This window comes from Syngnathus leptorhynchus, chromosome 9 (genome assembly GCF_054491065.1).
Source record: "Syngnathus leptorhynchus isolate UIUO chromosome 9, UIUO_Slep, whole genome shotgun sequence".
In the NCBI taxonomy this organism is placed as follows: domain Eukaryota; kingdom Metazoa; phylum Chordata; class Actinopteri; order Syngnathiformes; family Syngnathidae; genus Syngnathus; species Syngnathus leptorhynchus.
Genome location: NC_141203.1, coordinates 12,862,953 through 12,881,314, shown reverse-complemented (window position 1 = coordinate 12,881,314; position 18,362 = coordinate 12,862,953). Strand labels below are relative to the sequence as shown.

The following is an 18,362-nucleotide window of genomic DNA, read 5'->3' as shown; positions in this document are numbered from 1 at the left end:
GTCTAGCACAGGTAAAAATTAGCATTCCCCAGCATCCCCCGAGGCGAGGCGAGGCGTTACCTGTGCTGTGGCAGCTGTCTCCGTCGGGGTCCAGCCTCCATCCGGGATAACACGAGCACTTGACTGTGGTCTTGTACTGCTCACACACTTGGCTGCACTTCAGGTGGCGACTGCAATAGTCCACCACCTCGCATGTCTTGTTGCTGGAGTCCAGGTGAAGTCCCGGCGGACAGGAACACACGACCCCTTTTCCCGGTGCCACCGTGCACATGTGGCTGCATCCGCCTCGGGCCACCAGACACAAGTCTGAGGTAAACAAATGGCAACGTGTCTCACAGTGGGAACACTGGCGGAGAAAATACTTCAAATAGCTGGAGATCAATTCTATGAACCCTCTCGAAGGTTGAAACCGTTTGAGAAGTGTCACAAAATTACTAAAGTCATGATGTTATTCAGATGATATTGTGAAACATTTGTGTTAGCCTGATTTATTAAAAATGCCACAATGCAGAAGAAAACAGTCAGCCAAGAAGTGTAATAGTTTGGAAAGATGATGAAACCCTATTTGTTGGCAGTTATGAACTATTTAAGGCACTTTTCTGGTCTAGCAGCACATGAAGTATGATATTGTTCTCTATTATAGTCAGAACCTATTTACAGTATTCATTTTTTTCACTTAAATGCCGAGCATCCGTGTGGAAAGACACAGAAATGGGCAAATTGGGCAGTTTGTGGTCACAACAGCTAATGGCGGTTGTGAGATCTGGTCATCTGGCGCAAATCAAAAATAGAGCCCGGAGGTCTCCCTGGGCACAACCTAATTGACTTTGAGGGAAAGGCTTCTTTTCTCAGCTGAGATAATGCAAGCACTCGAGGGTCCTAAAGGGCACCCCTGAGGCTTGGCGAGTGCTGCTGGAGAAAATGAAACTCCATGTTTGCGCTGGTCATTTGAAGAGATTAGAGGGAGAGTGCTAGCCGCGAGAGATCTCATTCTTCCCTCATATGGCACTTGGACAACACTTGCTGATCATTAAGCCAGAGTATTTCCTCATTGTTTGTCCTTCTGGTCAGCGATCTGACACTGCAGTGAGGCTACAACGTGCACCAATAAACAAGGATGGGAAACAACAATAACATGTTGGACCAAACAATGTTTTTGACAAAAATGAGATTAGAACAGTTGAGAACACGATTGATTCCTTCCAGCCTTCCCAAACATATTTTTTAGGAGGTGTCAAAATGTATCGACCATCGATTGGCCTTAAGTTTGACACTCATGATCTAAATCCTTGTCTGATAGGGTCCAACGCTTTCAAGCAAAATGAAATTGTATTCAATTATTTGATTAATGAATGGATAAACCGACTGAATAATCGAATACTCTAATCTAGCCCTGATATAAAACATACAGTCCTGAAATGATTCAAAATCTAAATAAACTGCGTATGTCGTTGCAGCAATTCAGCGGTGCCGCAGGGATTGACGATTGCGCTAATGCCCATCGATGTAAGAATGTATTATTGTGGCGTCCCCGCCACGGCATGATGAACAGTCCAAATGGATGGTGGGCAAAACAGCACAAGAGTAAGTGGAAGGCTGTCTGTCTGGACGCGTCAGCCCGGCAATTTAAGAGCAATCTGTCCGAGCGTGTCATCGGTGACAGCTTGCAACTCTTTGCGACCCTACGCGAGCTAAACGGGAAAATTGATGGGCGTGCACTTTTGCAATTGAGGGTCGATGACGCATAGACTTCATGAAAAATGACAATACCAACTACACAGGTTCCCGCTACGAAGAACTAAATATGCAGTTTATACTGTATTTGATGAATATTGCATTTTTTTTTCCAACGCTTCTTTTCTCGGGAGAACTGGAAATCAAGGTTTGAGTATTCAAACATCAGACGTTGCCTTCTGACAATTCCACGCTGAAGTTTGATCTACCAGATGTCTATTTAAAGAAGAAGAACTAAAAGAATGGCAGCAAAGCTCCGAATGTTGACAATTTGGGATGTATTCAAGCTGTTTTGCAGCTGCAGTATCCACCAAGTTGGGCTCCAAACTTAAAAGGTCAGGTTCACACCAACCTCAAACTGGCGGGATGCGCTCAGCATGCCGTCGTATTTTTGTCAGACCGTATCCGATGCGGAGATGCTTTCAAAGGCCAAATTTTAGAAATTCCCTGCCTTTCCTCGACTTGTTTATTTTTCTTCACCTCAGCGATGCGCTGGACCGGGACTCTTCGACAAAAAGGAGGACAATGGGTGAGTCTTTTGATTTTTCAACTCATTGCGACGACTTTAAGACATTTATCTGGTGCAACAGACCTTGGCCGCCCTTTGCTAAGCCGTAACTTCCAAATACTTTTGATTTTGAAATGCCAAGCCCAAGTTGTATCACTCATCGGTTGGGTGCGGTGAGAGGACGCGGATGAAGCGGAATATAAATGTGTGTGATGGAGTCAGTCCTAACAATTTGAAATTAAAAATGCACAGATGGTGTGAGATTACCGCAAACGGGTCCTTCGTCTGAGCGGTCGGCACAGTCCACTTTACTGTTGCAGATCTTGTCCGGTGTCAGGCAGACGGAGGTGTCGTTGGCACAGTGGTACTTGGGCGGCTTACAGATTGCCGACTCGCAGGATTCCTCGTCCGAGCGGTCCTCGCAGTCGATGTCGCCGTCGCATACCCAGCTCTTTGTGATACACTTACCTAGAAACAGAGATTCATATTCCATAAATAAATAAATAAATAAATAAATAAATAAATAAATAAATAAATAAAATCTTCCTGGTTGTTATGTGGGGTACCGCACATAAAATAAAAAAAAAAGAAAATCAGTGGGAATGTTGAAAATCAGTATGGTGTACCTTGCTTAATCTTGGATGAGCCCTGTTGAGCTGGTCCACTTGTGGACAGATCAACTTGTTGCCATGGCAATGTGAACAATGCAGGTTTTATTTCTACCAGCCAGGCCATATTGTTTAAATGCGTTACTTTTATGACAAGAATATTTGTCAAACTTCAAAGACAGTACATAGACATTGTTTCGAGTGAATAGTTAGAGAACTTGTGTTGATCATTTGCGTTGCTTGTTTTGAGCACAGCATTCCTCCACGGTGCACGTTCGATAGAAGTAGGTGGAACTACTGACGGAGGTGAGCAAAGCAAAACATCATAGCGTGCCTCATCATTTTTGTGCTGGTGCAGGATTGGAGCAACTTCCAATTTACAGATTTTCCTTCAAAGTCCCCACATTGGTTTATTCTTGGTGCCAGATCAGTGTGTGTGTGTGTGTGTGTGTGTGTGTGTGTGTGTGTGTGTGTGTGTGTGTGTGCGTGGGAGGACGGAGCGACAGCTGAGGGTGGCATTGTGTGTGCGCACGCGTGTGTTCAGATGGGTATGTTTGTCGATATTGACGTGGAAGCTCTCGTGCATTTAAAAAAAAAAAAAAATATATATATATATATATATATATATATATATATATATATATATATATATCCATACACGGCATGTTTAACGCTTGGTGATGCCAGCACAGTAGCAATTGAAAAGACATGAAAACAATATATATTGGACAGAAATGCGCTACAATAATAAAACAAAGTTGGTGGCATGATCCTTTGATTGAATTGATAAAAGACATTTCCAGCTTGTGGGATGAAAACAATCAGTGGGGTGAATCAAGAAACGGGCAAAGAATATGCAAAACACAAAAACATCATTCTTCAAAGAATGCTGGCACAAAAAAGTGTTTGTGGGAAAACTTGTATTAAAAGAAAATATTTTTCTGTAATATTTTAAATTTTTGGGTAATAAATAATAAGCGTCAAAACACTTTTTGGATGAACCAACTATAGAAGTCTTATTTAATAGTGTTGTTTTTTTTTCTCATGGCTTGATGCATGAACAGATGCGTGTCTTATTCCAGTGGATATTTTTCGTCTCATCTGTCACGCTATGCCTTCATCTGATATTAACCTGGGTAAAGACTCACGCAAGAATTTATTATGCTTTGGTGAGCTTGTTCACGTTAACAATCAAATCTTTTTCTGCAACATTACCCGTATCTTTGCAGGTAAACTTGGCCTTGGGGTCGCACATCCTTTTGGTGCCTCGGCAGTCTTTCTCGTCGCTGGCGTCTTCGCAATCCTTGTCTCCGTCGCATCTCCAGCGCTCGGGGATGCAGGTCCCATCTGTGACACAGTGGAATTCCTCCCCGCTGCACTCAATCACAGATGGCAGGGCTGAAAGGAAAGTCACTCAACTATTGATTGGATCGCAACAGTGCTCCGCGACACGCCGTCGCGGACCAAGGCGCAGCAGCCCGGAATCACTCTATGGGGACCCGTTTTATTGTTGACATATTTGTATTTATAGGGAAGGTGAGGCTGCTATTCTGTTGTTGTTTGCTTTCAAAAATGAACATTTTGAGACCAATGTTTACGAATCGTGTCAAGAATTATGTCCGAATACGGTCTGCCGCCATGTTCTTTTTACACTTAATCATTTCAAAAGAACCGTGAGGTCACTGTGAGTACGGCTTCATTTCTGCCTAAGAGCATTCTAAGGACAGAATTATTCTTCTTAAGCACGACAGAAATGACAAAATAATAAGCAGCCTGGCGTTGTTTGTTTTTGAAGCGAAAAGATTCAGCCCTGAAATGAAGTGGTGCTGACAGCTCAATGCTTGTGACTCAAAGCCCAAAAGTAGAGTCAAAGCTCAGGCTGACTCGCTCCTTTGTGCTCAGAGGCGGGCCCACCAGCGTCACAAAATGGTTTGATGAATACTCGACGTATTCCAATGACAAGCAAGTGAGCTGTGAGGCTGCATTAGTTGTTTTGTTTTTTTTTTCCCCCGCGCTCTGCATTAATTAGATGAAATGATTCAGCTCCCGATGTTGAAGTTCCCCCAGAACGGCGACTAGATAAGATTAGTCACACATGAGTGTTAAAACAACGTTATTCAAATTAAGATGATTCATTGCTGAACTCGTAATTACAACGGATGAATTTATGCCTTGCCTTGATTTGCCAAACCACAATTAGCACGCTAAAATGGATATGAAGAAACAACCCCGTCGTTAAAAGTCACGGCTTGCATGGGAAAAAAATGGTGCTGTCAGGCTAAGGAAAATTATTTTATAATTTATTGTCAAATTAGAATCACAGTGAATTTCTTTCTTTCTTTATTTATTTTAATTAGTTATTATTTTTCATTTTTTATGCCTTGTCCTGTTCAGAGTAAAGCTTGTATATAATCTGTGAATTCATTCTCACCTGCCGATCCACCCCGGCAGGTGGTGTTCTCATCGCTGAAGTCTCCGCAGTCGTTATCGCCATCGCAGGCCCAGTGACCCGGGATGCAGCGTCCGCTGGCGCACTGGAACTGGTTGTTAGCGCAAGGCCGGGCGCAACCCGCTTCGTCGCTACCATCGCCGCAGTCGTCGTCTAAGCAAATTTACCGGCGGGTTGTAAGTGGCCCAAACAATGCGGTGGAAAAATGTCCAAACCTGAATCGCAGCGCCACTTTTCACTGATGCAGCGTCCGTTGGAGCAGGTGAACTCTGTGAGGATCTCACAAGTGGGAAAAGCTGATGGAAAAAAAAAAATAAAAAATCCTTCATTTTACATCAACTGATTTCCTTCAACGGACGCCAACCGAAAAAAAAATTGGAAAAGTAACAATGAAGACGGTTTGTGACTTTCATTTACCGATCCACGTTTCTGGGGAACCTGAAGCGAAAGTGTGATGATATCGTTTTTTGCCAGTTAAGACAACAAAGCAATCTGGCTTGATGGTACGACACGTCGACGTTCGTCCTCTGGCCACATCTCATTCAAGGAGACTTTGGCACTATCTTACCTATAGAAATATGGATTCTTCTCTTTTCCTGACATTTCTATTCCCGACAGATATTGTTCTCTTTTCAGACTTTGGAGATAAGCCTTGGGCCTAAATCAAAATGGATTCGGATATCCTTACAGGATGTCGAAACCTTTATTGACTTCAGAATGAAATGCAATTCTAGATTGGAATTGATTTGTGCGCATCTGTTTCTCCTGGCATGGAAAACATCTATTTTTTTATTTCAAATGAGACAACTCATATTGTCGGGGTCTTATTGACAGACCATTGCTGGATGGAATTTATCATTCATTAAAAATGAAACACCGGGCATCCATAAATAATAAAGGTTTCAAGTAAACAGCGAGCTTGCGTGGCTAAAAATGAAATGCGCACATCCATAAATAATGTCAGGTTGCCATGAACAAAAAAAAGCCCAAATTGAGATACAGAGTGACAACTCCTAAAATCTACACGGGTATCTGTCTTGAAGACAATCGCCACTTGAGGACCTATCCTCGGACCCGCAGAAGCTCCACAGAAGCTGCCGGGACGGCACGGTCGAGCGCCTCGAGGCGAGTAATGCCCGAGGACGCTTAGACAACAGTGAGCGAAAAAATATGTTTTCCTACCCGGCTTGATTATGATTGAACGTAGCCAAGCATGAACTTCAATTACCGCTCGCACCCCGGCAGTTTGCCACGCCGGCGTCTCCGAGCGGCTGAGGATGCGCCAGAGAGTCGACCCAGTGCGACAACGACCGCTCACGGCGAACGACGGCATACTGACGGCGATTAACTCATTCACTGTTAAAATAGACGTCTATATCCGTCAATGGCAGTGAACGAGTTAAAAGCAAAAAGGTTGGGGTCAAGTGTAGACCATGATACATTTATTTTGCCTTTAAATGTTGTTTTGAATTTAATGCGTTGTACAAATAAATCTGCCTTGTACTGGGTAGTAATTGAAAACTTTTAGAAAATGTAATATTTGTTCTTTCAGCAATTTTTGGGGTGGATTTCACTTGTTTACTAAAAGTATTTTCAGAGATTTTTTTTCGATTGGACATGACTCCCGACCAGCAGCAAGGGTTCTAAAATATATGTTCAGCAACACCCTTCAAAAGACACGCCGTCATGTTGCTCTCTTGCTTCGAAGTACCGACATCAATCTTTCAGTTTGAAGTCTCTGGAATGCACTAATGTGTGTCGATGACAATCAAAAATGCATGCTCGCTGAAGAATGTTTGAGTACTTGTCGGAGTTTTATAAAAAAAGACGAGCTTGTGCAGTCTCCCCCCCAAAAAAGTTTGACTTTTATTTTTTTCTGAAAAAATGGAATTCTATATTGAAAGGTATAAATAGTTTCATGAGCGTGAGTTGTTTTCTACTAGCTTGCTGTGCATGATTTTGTCGCATCCCGAGCTAGCTTTGTATTCCGTTTAGTTGACTGATGGTTGTTGTAGTTTGCAGTGCTGTAGGAAGACAATGTGTGATTAAAGTTGCATGAGAAAGGGATGCGATTAAAAACGGCTCACAGGATGGTGCAGTGCAGTTCCAAAAAATGAAGCTGGACCTAATGTAGATGTATTTAACTGAGAGTGCATTGTGAGTAGTGGAGTCCCCGAGGTGCCGTATCCAACACATGACCACCGCAAGCCAGATACTTTGCGGTCGCAGCAAAAATTGTTTCGGACGTTGTCTGTCTGACACTCGACGCGGATCAATGTAAGTAAGCTGGACTCGGTCTCATCTCCCACGGGACTGCAGTCGTCCCGTCAGATGAGACGTTTGTCCAAACAAAGCTCATCTGATTGTTGTGGGATGGGATTTACCCGCCGCCCACCTCCGCCCTCTCCCCTTCATCGACATTTGGATGAAGACGTCATTTGCCTTAATAGTGGCTATCCTGTTTTGTGCAGCCCACTGGGCGCGCTGATGGAGCGGAAAGCTTCACGCTGCGGGATGACCTGCTCGGTCAACCCGTGACGAAGCTTCCGGAGAATCGTATGCTGGCTCTCAAGCCCTGCTGTGGTTTCACACTGAGTGACGACATCGATATAGTGTGTGTGTGTTATGGATTACCAGAGTGACTTGAAAATCACTTCTTTTGGTTGTTGGTGTTATGGTGGCGTTGTGTCTTTCATATTTAATGTTTCATTCAAAACAATTGCAAGACTAGAATAGAAACATTCGCAAGACTAGAAGACAAAGAATTTTTTGGCTCACTTTGTGAAAAAAATGTTGTCATAAATAATATTTATTTGTATAGTATTATTAATGTATATTATTTTGTAATATTATTATCATGAATTGAGGAATATTAGCTATTTATTTTTATATTATATATATTTTACATTTCTTTTAAGGTTGATTATTTTTTTTTACCCACTCCAATCATTTTTAATCTTGTTACTTAAGTGAGGAGTTTCAGCATAATAGAACACTGCCATAAGAAAAAAAAATAACTTGCCTTATAATTGGCATGAAAGAAAAAGGGCTGCCAGTGGAGAACAGCCCATCCATAATGGAGTAGCTGCAATGTTGAACTCACACTTGAATGAGAGGTGAGAACCCGACATGAGACTTACCGCACGATACTTCTTCATCAGTCGCGTCGCCGCAGTCGTCCTCACGGTCACAGAGCCACGCTTGAGGTATGCACCTCCCGTTCTGACACGCATACTGGTCAGTCTGACATGACCGGGCTGCGGTGAAGAAGAAAAAAAATAAATCAACCGCTGACTTCATTCACTTCCAACGTGCATAAGTCAACGTAGGATGTGGAGAACACGCCTAATGATCACTACATCAGCCAGATGTCAATGTCTGCCTTGTGCTTTATCGCTCCATCACTCGGAACGTCAGACGGCCTTGGGAAATTATGCCACTGACGGCTACATGCTGCCCGCCACTGCCGGACCCCCACAGGCGGGTGACCTCTTGTTGATGTGGAATATACGCGTCAATCTGATGACGAGGGTACATTCTTCACCTTCTGCTTAATGCGCGGTGATTGATCCCTCCAAACATAAATCGCTCCGGAAGGGGCTCGTTAAGGACGGCGATGCTAATGCGGTGAATGTTATATTGTGCTACATCAGTTCAAGTGATTAGAAGTTGAAAGCACATCATTAAACAATTGAGATACAAATTGAAGTCGTTGACCATGCTCGCGCCATAAATTGGCTCTCCCCATTGACATTGCATGGAAATACCATCAATCTGTTCCAGTCTCCTCCATAAAAACAACAAAAGTTGTAGTTCAGGCAGACACAAACGAACAAGAGTTGTTTTACAACTACAGTGACTCAGTAAGCTGCTCTAATATGACTTGACCTGTTTTTTCGTACTAGATGACTGCTCGCCGGTCAATGTCTGTTTCTGTTACCATTAAGCTAGCGGGGGCATGTATCGGGCAAAATTGTTCATTTCTATAGCACTTTACCAATTCAGAATCTATTTCTTTTTTTTCTTCAGGGTATTTGGCAGTCAACACACACCTGAACATGTAACGTTGGCCTCATCCTCGTTGCTACCGCAGTCGTTTGTCCCGTCGCAAAGCCATTTCTTGGGAATACAGCGTTTGTTTTTGCATTTGAAGTGATCCATCGGACACGAGTGATTGTCTGTAAAGAAAATGGATGTCAAGTATTCCGCACAAGACCTATCTGCGTGAACATACACATTCTCATTCAGCAGGTGCGTCTAAACTTTTCTTGTGACCAGCGCCAAAGTGTGTAACACAGATGATGAAATATAGCAAGAAAACCAGCAGCTAACAAATCAATACGGTGTATAAAACATTGTGTTTTCTGACAGCCTCCATAAAGACACCTTTCCTTATTTGCTGCATCCATGTGGCAAATTGCAACCATACATCACACGTAGAAGCCACTGACCAAGTGTCAGCCTCTGTGAGAGTGTTTAGAGTAAGTGCGGCTCGGCGCTGACCGTAAATTCACGTTGAAAATGTTGCTTTTCACAACACGGCTTAGGAAAAAGTTGAGCATAGTTACCAGCCGGTGTTGGCATTAAGCGAGCATGATGAGGGAATGAGACAATTAAAAGTTCCCTCACAGGCTTTGCGTTATTTTGATTCTTGGGTTCTGGCACTGAATCGAATGAAGTCAGGTGACTACGTCAAACAAGACACAGAACCGATTCACATTTCACTTCGGTAAAAGGCAGGACAGATGGGGAACATCTTTATGTTAACGCTGACATTTCCAAGGATAAAGGTTAATAGCATGGACCATTTTGCGTCTCATTTCTGCACATGTAAGACAAATTGAGCAGCGCTCACAGCAAGTGTGGCTTTCTTCGTCGCTGCCGTCCAGACAGTCGTCGTCTCCGTCGCATTTCCACAACGCCTGGATGCAGCGCCCGTTACGGCACTGGAATTCTTCGTTTTTACACCGCTGCGGTTCTGGAGCGCTGCCCGAACCTTTTGGGAGAGACGGCAAAATAAACTGGAGGGTTTTTTTTTATGAAGAATTGTTTTTCTGGGCTTTATTGGCATCGTTATGATGATGTGGGAAAAACATGCTAATCATGTGCCATGACCTCGTTGCTAACCGGCGGGATTTGAATATAGAATACGGAATGTTTCTCAGGTGATTTGCGTTGGAGAAAAGGCAGCTATTAGTTGCTCGTTCCCCCGAAGAATGGAAGGATTACAGCGCGCTGGGAAAAGAGGATTTTTAAGCCTCTCGCTCGCTCCGTCGGACTCATTTTCTTCCCACCTGCACAGGTGACATTGTTCTTCTCCAGAAGCTGGTTGTCACCGCAGGCACACACTCTGCCTCCTGGGATGGCAAGGCAGAGGGTACTACAGCCGCCATAATTCAAACTGCAGGCGTTGTCACCTGGTGATGAAAAAAAAAAGAGGTCCCAAATAAGGTGTCGTGCTTATTTAAAGGCGCTCTGAAGTGAAAATATTATATAATATAATTCCCTCCCTTTTTTTGCCTTTCTCTCCATGACGTCCGTGCACTCGCGGCTGACAACGAGGCGCTCTAAATCGGACGTGGCAGAATGCATTTTTAGCATTGTGCTAAGTGCTAGGGTTTGGAATTTTTTATTTTTTTTGTTTTCTTCTGAACGTTTATAAGAGCAGAACAAAAGAAAGGCCTGCCGTGTGGATGGGTTGTGTCCGTATTCCAGTGTCAGCTATATCCGTTACCTCTCCTATCTGCTCTTTTCAGCTTCCTAACAGCGCGAATCCATCATCATTTGCAGTAGAGTGAGGACGCCTTGGCCACCCAATCCAACTTCACAAAGTGGAGGCTCAAGAGACTCCTGTGTGTCTTCCGCCTTCGCCTTACAATGCCAACTTTGATTCCCGTACGTGTGTATGCAGATTCTTTGGTATGTTTGGAGGCTGCATAGGGGCCAACTATGAACTTTAAACCTAACCTTGCATTTGTGCTTGTTTAAGAACAAATAGGCTTCAAAAATGTCGCTTGTAGCTAGCACAAGGGTAAGTTGACTCTCATTTTGATACAACCAGTATAAGAAACGCTAAAAATTAACCTGAATGCATCATCAAAAAGACGTGCTCTTGTCCTTGGAATAGTCATGTGTGGCTTCTGCTTTGTCCGGTGGGCAACGTGCGACCATGATAAACGAGTGCGCAAATGCAGATTAAGTTTTGATGTCCTTGTTTCACGGACGTCACATTTACGCGGCTCCTCACAACTCAAGCAGTTAATGTTGCCTGTAATGGTGTCGTTGAACGGTACAAGCTGCCGGAATGTCTTCCACACTTTACTTTTTGCTCTTGTTTGGAGTGGAAAATGAGCTTTAGTAAGATGATGCACTAGTCAAGATTTGTGAACTGCATTAATGATCGTAAAAAGTGCTAAAGACATATTGACAGAGGCGAGGTATCAAGTCGGTTTCTATTTGCAATGTTTCAGTTTGGAGCTTATTTATTATCTTTCATATGGGCCGACTTGTCAAGTTTTTGATCTGACCCTTGATGTTTTGCAATGAACTTTCCGACCCAGTACACCGGGAGGACTCACGCATGGTTACTATCTGGACACACAGCAGAGACGGTCAATATGCAGTCCAACTTGGACTGTGTGGGTTGTTACGGTTCACTGGCACAGAATGAGTAGAGAGCAAAGGGGAAAAACAGCCAACCTTGCTGACTTTGTGCGTCATAAACTCGCAGGCCAAATAATGGCGGTCTCTCACTTCGCAGCACATTGACATCCCCCGTGGACAAGTCCAGCTGGAAGACTGACGCATTCATGTACTCCGTCCAAAAGATCAAATTGTGATAATGGGATATTCCAAATGGATGGTTGAGCTCTTTTCCATTGTAGACCACCTGTCATAAAACGTACTGTACATCATCACTGGAATCCAAAATAACCACATTAAAGTACATTGCATGTTTAGCAGAGATGAGACATATTTGTTCCTTTTAGCGCCTAGTGCTGGGTTAGCTAGTTCACCCAATGAGGTTGGAGAGTAAATACTCACCATTCGCCCCGTGCCGTTGAGGAAAATTTTTTCAATGTGATCGTAGTAGGCGTCGCACCAATACATGCTGCTGGAACTGTGGTCCAAGGTCAAGCCATTGGGCCACAGCATGTTTGTGGTGACAAAAATGCGGCGGTTTGAGCCGTCCATCCAGGCTTTTTCGATCCTTCCAATGCTGTCGTTGACCTCATCTTCTTCCCAGTCGGTCCAATACATCCAGCTAGCACCATCGCAAAAACACAATCAACAAAAAACGCAAAAGACGTGTATCCCAAATCATCTTGCCTCATTCAAACAAATGGATATGCCAGTGATCCGCTCCAGACATTTGGATACACTAGACTGGAGGCTCAGTTCCTCTTCCGTTTGTTGTTTGTGAGTTCACCAGCATGTATCCCAAGTCGGGTGACCGACGGCAAAGGATTTCTTTTCAGCTCATTGCAACTGTCTACCATAATGAAGCCTCACCCTTATTTCTTGACACGTCGACTGCTAGTCTCTTTGATTTCATATCAATCAATATATCAGAGAGCATATGTAGGCTTGAAAGGGATGCGTTTCAAACATGCGACATGTCTCACCGAGGGTTTTGTTCCCGCAAGCCCTTAGGGAATGACGATTCCCCTCCCTCGCCCTGCTTTGATTCCAACGGAGAAGACGCCCTCGACTGCCGAATGCCAAATACAATCGCCGGTTCAGAATACTGAGGCGGTCTTCACAACCAACAGATCCCAAATGCAATGTTGAATAAATTGGAATCAAGATTTCCCTCATGTAGAACTTCATAATTAAAAAACCCCTGGCAAAGAAAGGCGAGCATGTTGTAGCGTTGCAAACCACTCAGGCTTTACGAGTTAAAAAGATGCTTCGCTGCACATCATCACATCATGCGTCAACAAGCAAAAGTTTGCGGTGTGGCTCGTGCATCGCCAAGTTGGAACTCACAACGGACTTGTGTTGGAAACACGAGTGGGTCAACGCTTTGACCGTGATCTGTTTTCTAGTAAGCGCGCTCGGGGGATTTGTTCCTGAGCGAGTCGCGTTGCCTCCTGCTTCTCATCACTGATGCGAGCCGAACGAGAATCGTTGGCAAGTTGGACACGGCACCTCACTTGAAAGGACTGAACATCCATGGAAATTTAAGTCCGCCCCCCCCCCCCCAAAGAAAATATGACATTGAGTCCACCTCGGCAGTATTTGGAAAACAAGTCTATATTTACATCCATTTTTAGTGTTAAATGAAATGTTATACATCAAAAGTATTAGAGGAATCAGTACTTGGTAAGAAGTCAAAGAAAGAATTCTTGTAGCGCTATAGAGAGCCAACAGATATGAAAGCCACGGGCACTCCATTTGAATAATCCACAACAGTCTCATCTCTTTCAAACTACTTCCTGTGAGTAGAAGGGATCTAACTCGTCAAGCGTAGCCCAGCAGACATGCCTGCTTTGCTTAGTACCAACAAATACTGAGCAGCATGAGCAAGCGCCTGTCTCGGACTTGAAACCACAACGGCACGTCTTTCCCCAAGAGACCGTTCAGACTTGCACCAGAATTACCAGGTCCAATTTTAATCTGGACAAAAATAGCGATGGCGTGGTCCGATGATTCATTTGGCAAATCACAATTAACATTGGCATCTCTAATGACTAGTTTTCTGCTGATATAATCGGCTTGTAATTAACAATGTGATGTGGATGTTGTCGGGTCTCGGCATACAAACTAACAACTGCTCGAGCTGGATATAAACAGATGCTCTGCAGCATATGCACATTAGAAAGGCTTTTGAACGACAACAGATAAAACAAACACGCAAACAACGACTCTAGACGGGGAATTTATGAAACAGATTGTTGTTTGTTTTCTGTACCATTTTAATCATTCATCAAGAAATTAAAGAAAAGTTCAATGAAAATCAGGATTCGAGTTAATGTGCGGTTATAACTTTCCTTAAAGGGAATTTGATATATATACGTTGACTATTTCATTTGGATGACTTGAATACATACCCAAATAGTTTGCGTTGACTGAATGGATATCAATTTAGAGCCAATCGATGCAAATTTGTGGAAAAATGTAATTGAGTTCTGCAGTGGGGTTGATTATAATCTCTGTGTGCCTCAATTTACAAAGAAAATAATATGTATTAGGGCTACGGGAGAAAGTCATCAAGTGGGTTAACGGTGGCTAATGAGCTGGGAGTGCTGGTTCATCTTGTAGTGCATAGGAACTAATCTCGGACTCACTAATACAAAGCTTCACCGAATGAGAGTTGCTCCACGATTACCATTCGGCAACCTTTAATCTTGGGCGGAAGTTTTCACTTGAACTTTCAGAGGCTGCGTTATCTGACAAAACGGCTTTACTTTACCTGTTCAGAGGGTCCACCACGATGGCCCGAGGGTGCGACATGTTCCCTTCCAAGAGAGTTTTCCTGGTCTCAGAGGCACTTAGCAACCTGGCAACACTGATTGTTTTCCTGTAGCCATCGTTGGTCCAGTACAAGTTATTACCAATCCAGTCCACTGAGATGCCTTCAACGTTGTCCAGTTCTACGACGTGAACAATTAGAATTATAAAGCAAAATATTGTTTGACAATTCCATCAGACGGGTCAAACAAACAGATTTCAGTGTGTCAGGAGTACATCTGAATGTTTTGAGAAGATTAAATGATTACATGAAGAATTAACCTCATTGTTTAGTCGGGAAACACATCCACATATGGGGGGGATTATATGCACTGGAAATTCTAAAAGATCTTTGACAAACCCTCATTAAGTATTGTTTCCCTGCCGCTTCCATCGATGTTTTGCCTTCCAATGAGGAAACTGGTGGTGTCGGCAAAGTAAATGTGTCCCGATGCGGAGTGGTAGTCGATAGCTCGAGGGTTGACCAGGTCCTCGATTGGCACCATGTGCTCGTCGCTAGACTTGACGTTCATATCCAAACCTTGGATGACACCGGGACGCCCCTTACCGTAGAACAGGAAGAGATTGTTTGGGGGCTCTAAGAGGAACAAAAGGACAGAGAGCTGACTGTTATTGGAACTTAATTGCTGCGATTCGTCAGTGCCGATCCTCGTATTAAGCGTTTTGATCAAAACCGTTGTTCTCTCGACCTGCTAATTCACTTTAATGGAGTCGCTGACCAAAGCCAATGACAATTCTTTCCTATCTCAATCATCCTTGAGCTACAAAGTTTCCAAGCAGTCGAAGAAGGAAAACAGACAAAAGGCAAATACTTACCTTGTCTGTGAACACGGTCTCTGATCTAAAATAACACAGCGTCTGCATAAAAGGACAAAGACTGGAAAGCTGACGGCGCTCCTCTGTGGCCTACCAGCCGCAAAGGAGGCTCTACATACTCAGACCTTCGTGGAACTCTCCAGAGAGGCGAGAGGAGGGCTTCCAGCGAGAGAAGCGGACCTCTCCTTGCTCTCAATCCCAACCCATGAGACTACAACGTGGGGGGTGAGGACCACACACACGCCTCAATTCAATTTATCATTTTGCGAGGGAGAAAGCAACTACCCGGGAGACAATTAAGCCTCGCAACAGACCCAGATATCAAACTCCAGTGTGACCGCTCGCCGTTAAGAAGCACGACCATTTAGCAGCGCTATCTCATTATGTTTCGCAGGAGAGAAAGCGAGTGCAAGGAGGCATAAAAAAAGATGGCTTCTGCCATCAGATCATCTGTAATGGGGGAATAAATCAAATGTGTCAGAGCAAAAACCTCCTGACGCTTTGTTACCCAAACTTGCTCGACCGTCCCCGAATGTGATGTGAATGTGATGAAGTGCTTTTAATGTCAAGCGTGCAATCTTCCTGCATTGATCAGCCTGGTCAACAAAGTCAGACAAATATGCCGGCGATAATCGATCATAACAGCAGTGTGATGATAGGACCGAATCGGTTTGAGGAAATGATCCGTGTCCGTCAGCGCACTTCTTAATCAATGTCAGTCTGCGGCAGATAAATGCACCGTCTGCTGTCTTATGACCTTATGTTGTCCTTTTCAGGCATTCATTACAGGCATTTTCAATTAGCTCAGCTGGTGACAGACTTTAAGTCCAAGAACAACAAAAAATCTTCAAAGAATTTGTTTTCATGTAGGACCAACTTACTTTTACAGGACTGTCCATCAGACCCGAGGCTGTAGCCAACACGGCAATGACACGTTCTGGACTTGTAGCTGCCGCTAAGAAGGCAAATGTGGGAGCATCCACCCAATTTCCCAAAGGAATTCATTTCACAGGCATGAGACTTAACTGTGGACAAAAATCGGTGCACAACAAAGTAAGACAACAAAACAGCTGTGTCAAATTCAATCCCAAACACACAACATGAGTTACCTTTGGGTTGAGTGACTTTGTGGTAAACACGGAGCACTTGCGTATTCCCTAGACTTGCAAGTGTTTGGATCTCTGCTGTGATGTTGAATCTGGGGATTTGCAGTAGCGCCATATCCAAAGTCCCTTTCGAAGGTTCGGAGTGGGTACGCTCGATAGCATAAAGGAAATTCTCAAACACGGCTAATGCATAAATATGTGACACCTGGAAATAAAGACAGATCAAAAGAGCTGTTCTTATGATGCCAAGAACTTAAAGCGGAAGTCCAATTAGAAGGCTGAAGACACGCAGAGTGCAGAGACAAGGGCCCGTCTGCATATTTGTCAGGCCACGCACTGGACGGAGAAACACGGAAACCTCCGGTGGCTGACACGGTGACACGAGTTCGATAGCTCGGCATCTGTGCTACGTTTAGCAGGATGACACTCATGACTGGCTGAGCCGTGTAAACTCAGGGAGCATGCGACGTGACATGGGGGACACGGAGAAACATGAGCGGGAATAAATAATCAAACCAAACTAGTGTTCCACCTCTCTCAACGATATTGGCTGAGGTCTTCCTTTCTACCTGCACACATTTCTACTGTCGTTGTTGCCGCAATATTTTAACGTAGACTATCCAGGATAATTAAAGGATGCGTACTTGTCCTTCAAAGCGTTTCCATAATGTACGAGAATCCCTTTCCGTGAGCCACTGACAGTTTATTCTTCCTACGTACTCGACAGAGGCCAACATCAATCATATTACCTGAAAAGAAGTGTCATACATAATTGTGTTTATGAAATAGTTCTTGAGTGAATATGAAGATTCATTTGCCTGAAATCATCTCGTGATGAATGGCCACAATCTGTGATAAGAACTCATTTCAAATATATTCCCATCAATACTCACCAACTCTAGGCTATCGCGAGCTGACCTTTTATGTCATCACGACAAGAGAATTATACGAGGAGAGAATGCGCCGCCTGTCTTATTGTGATAAAATGGGACTAAAGCAAAAGGCAGTCACTCACTTGGATTCCCTGGATGATGTTGTGTCGGTTTTTGCCTTGGTAATCCACAACGTCGATGTAATCCAGGTAGGCGTCTGCCCAATACACCAGCCTTTTGACCATGTCCAATGCCACAGCTGTGGGCTGCTCAATGTTATAATCCACCAGCCGGGTCCTGTTGGTGCCATCCATGTTGCAGCGCTCCACCTTGGCCACGTTCCCGTAGTCGGTGAAGAACATCATTCTACAAAAAAAGGCAAAGTGCAGCGTTGCCTTGACTTACAAGATACACGTACAGTATCTCAAATCATCTTTTCCGATTGAAATAAATACAAAGGCCATTAATTAAGCCATTAACTCCCTAGAAAACCCAACATAAAGTTGCGATATCTGTTTTAAATGACAAAATGTGAGGGTTTGGGTAAACCTAACCATAATACTTGATAAAAAATTATACGGTAGTAACGTCATTTAATAGAATGTAGTCAAGTTGTCCGCAGTGTTGTGAATGAGAATTGCCAAAAATGAAATTGTTGAACGGTGTTCATTTGACGTCGTCAAGGAGCCTGGATGATAATCACGCCATCAAAAATGCTCCTCCATGAGGAAAATACAATAAAAATGCACATGAATGTTTTGGGGCTCTGCTCTGTGAAATGTAAAAGTGCCTTCT

The 18,362-nt window shown here is 43.7% G+C and overlaps 1 protein-coding gene across 2 annotated transcripts in view; it reads right to left on the bottom strand.

The window, feature by feature from the left end:
• lrp1bb (low density lipoprotein receptor-related protein 1Bb) overlaps window positions 1–18,362 on the bottom strand; it is a 132,248-nt gene that overhangs the window by 55,668 nt on the left and 58,218 nt on the right. For both annotated transcript variants that reach the window (XM_085920507.1, XM_085920506.1), the window contains exons 8-23: window positions 17,711–17,933; window positions 16,699–16,900; window positions 16,471–16,614; window positions 15,114–15,350; window positions 14,715–14,895; window positions 12,344–12,563; window positions 11,999–12,188; window positions 10,594–10,716; window positions 10,155–10,295; window positions 9,352–9,477; window positions 8,440–8,556; window positions 5,515–5,595; window positions 5,282–5,452; window positions 4,066–4,248; window positions 2,510–2,710; window positions 61–306 (exon numbers count right to left, since the gene is read on the bottom strand). In XM_085920507.1, coding sequence (XP_085776633.1) covers window positions 61–306; window positions 2,510–2,710; window positions 4,066–4,248; window positions 5,282–5,452; window positions 5,515–5,595; window positions 8,440–8,556; window positions 9,352–9,477; window positions 10,155–10,295; window positions 10,594–10,716; window positions 11,999–12,188; window positions 12,344–12,563; window positions 14,715–14,895; window positions 15,114–15,350; window positions 16,471–16,614; window positions 16,699–16,900; window positions 17,711–17,933 — 2,786 coding nt within the window. The remainder of the gene's footprint in view (window positions 1–60; window positions 307–2,509; window positions 2,711–4,065; window positions 4,249–5,281; window positions 5,453–5,514; window positions 5,596–8,439; window positions 8,557–9,351; window positions 9,478–10,154; window positions 10,296–10,593; window positions 10,717–11,998; window positions 12,189–12,343; window positions 12,564–14,714; window positions 14,896–15,113; window positions 15,351–16,470; window positions 16,615–16,698; window positions 16,901–17,710; window positions 17,934–18,362) is intronic.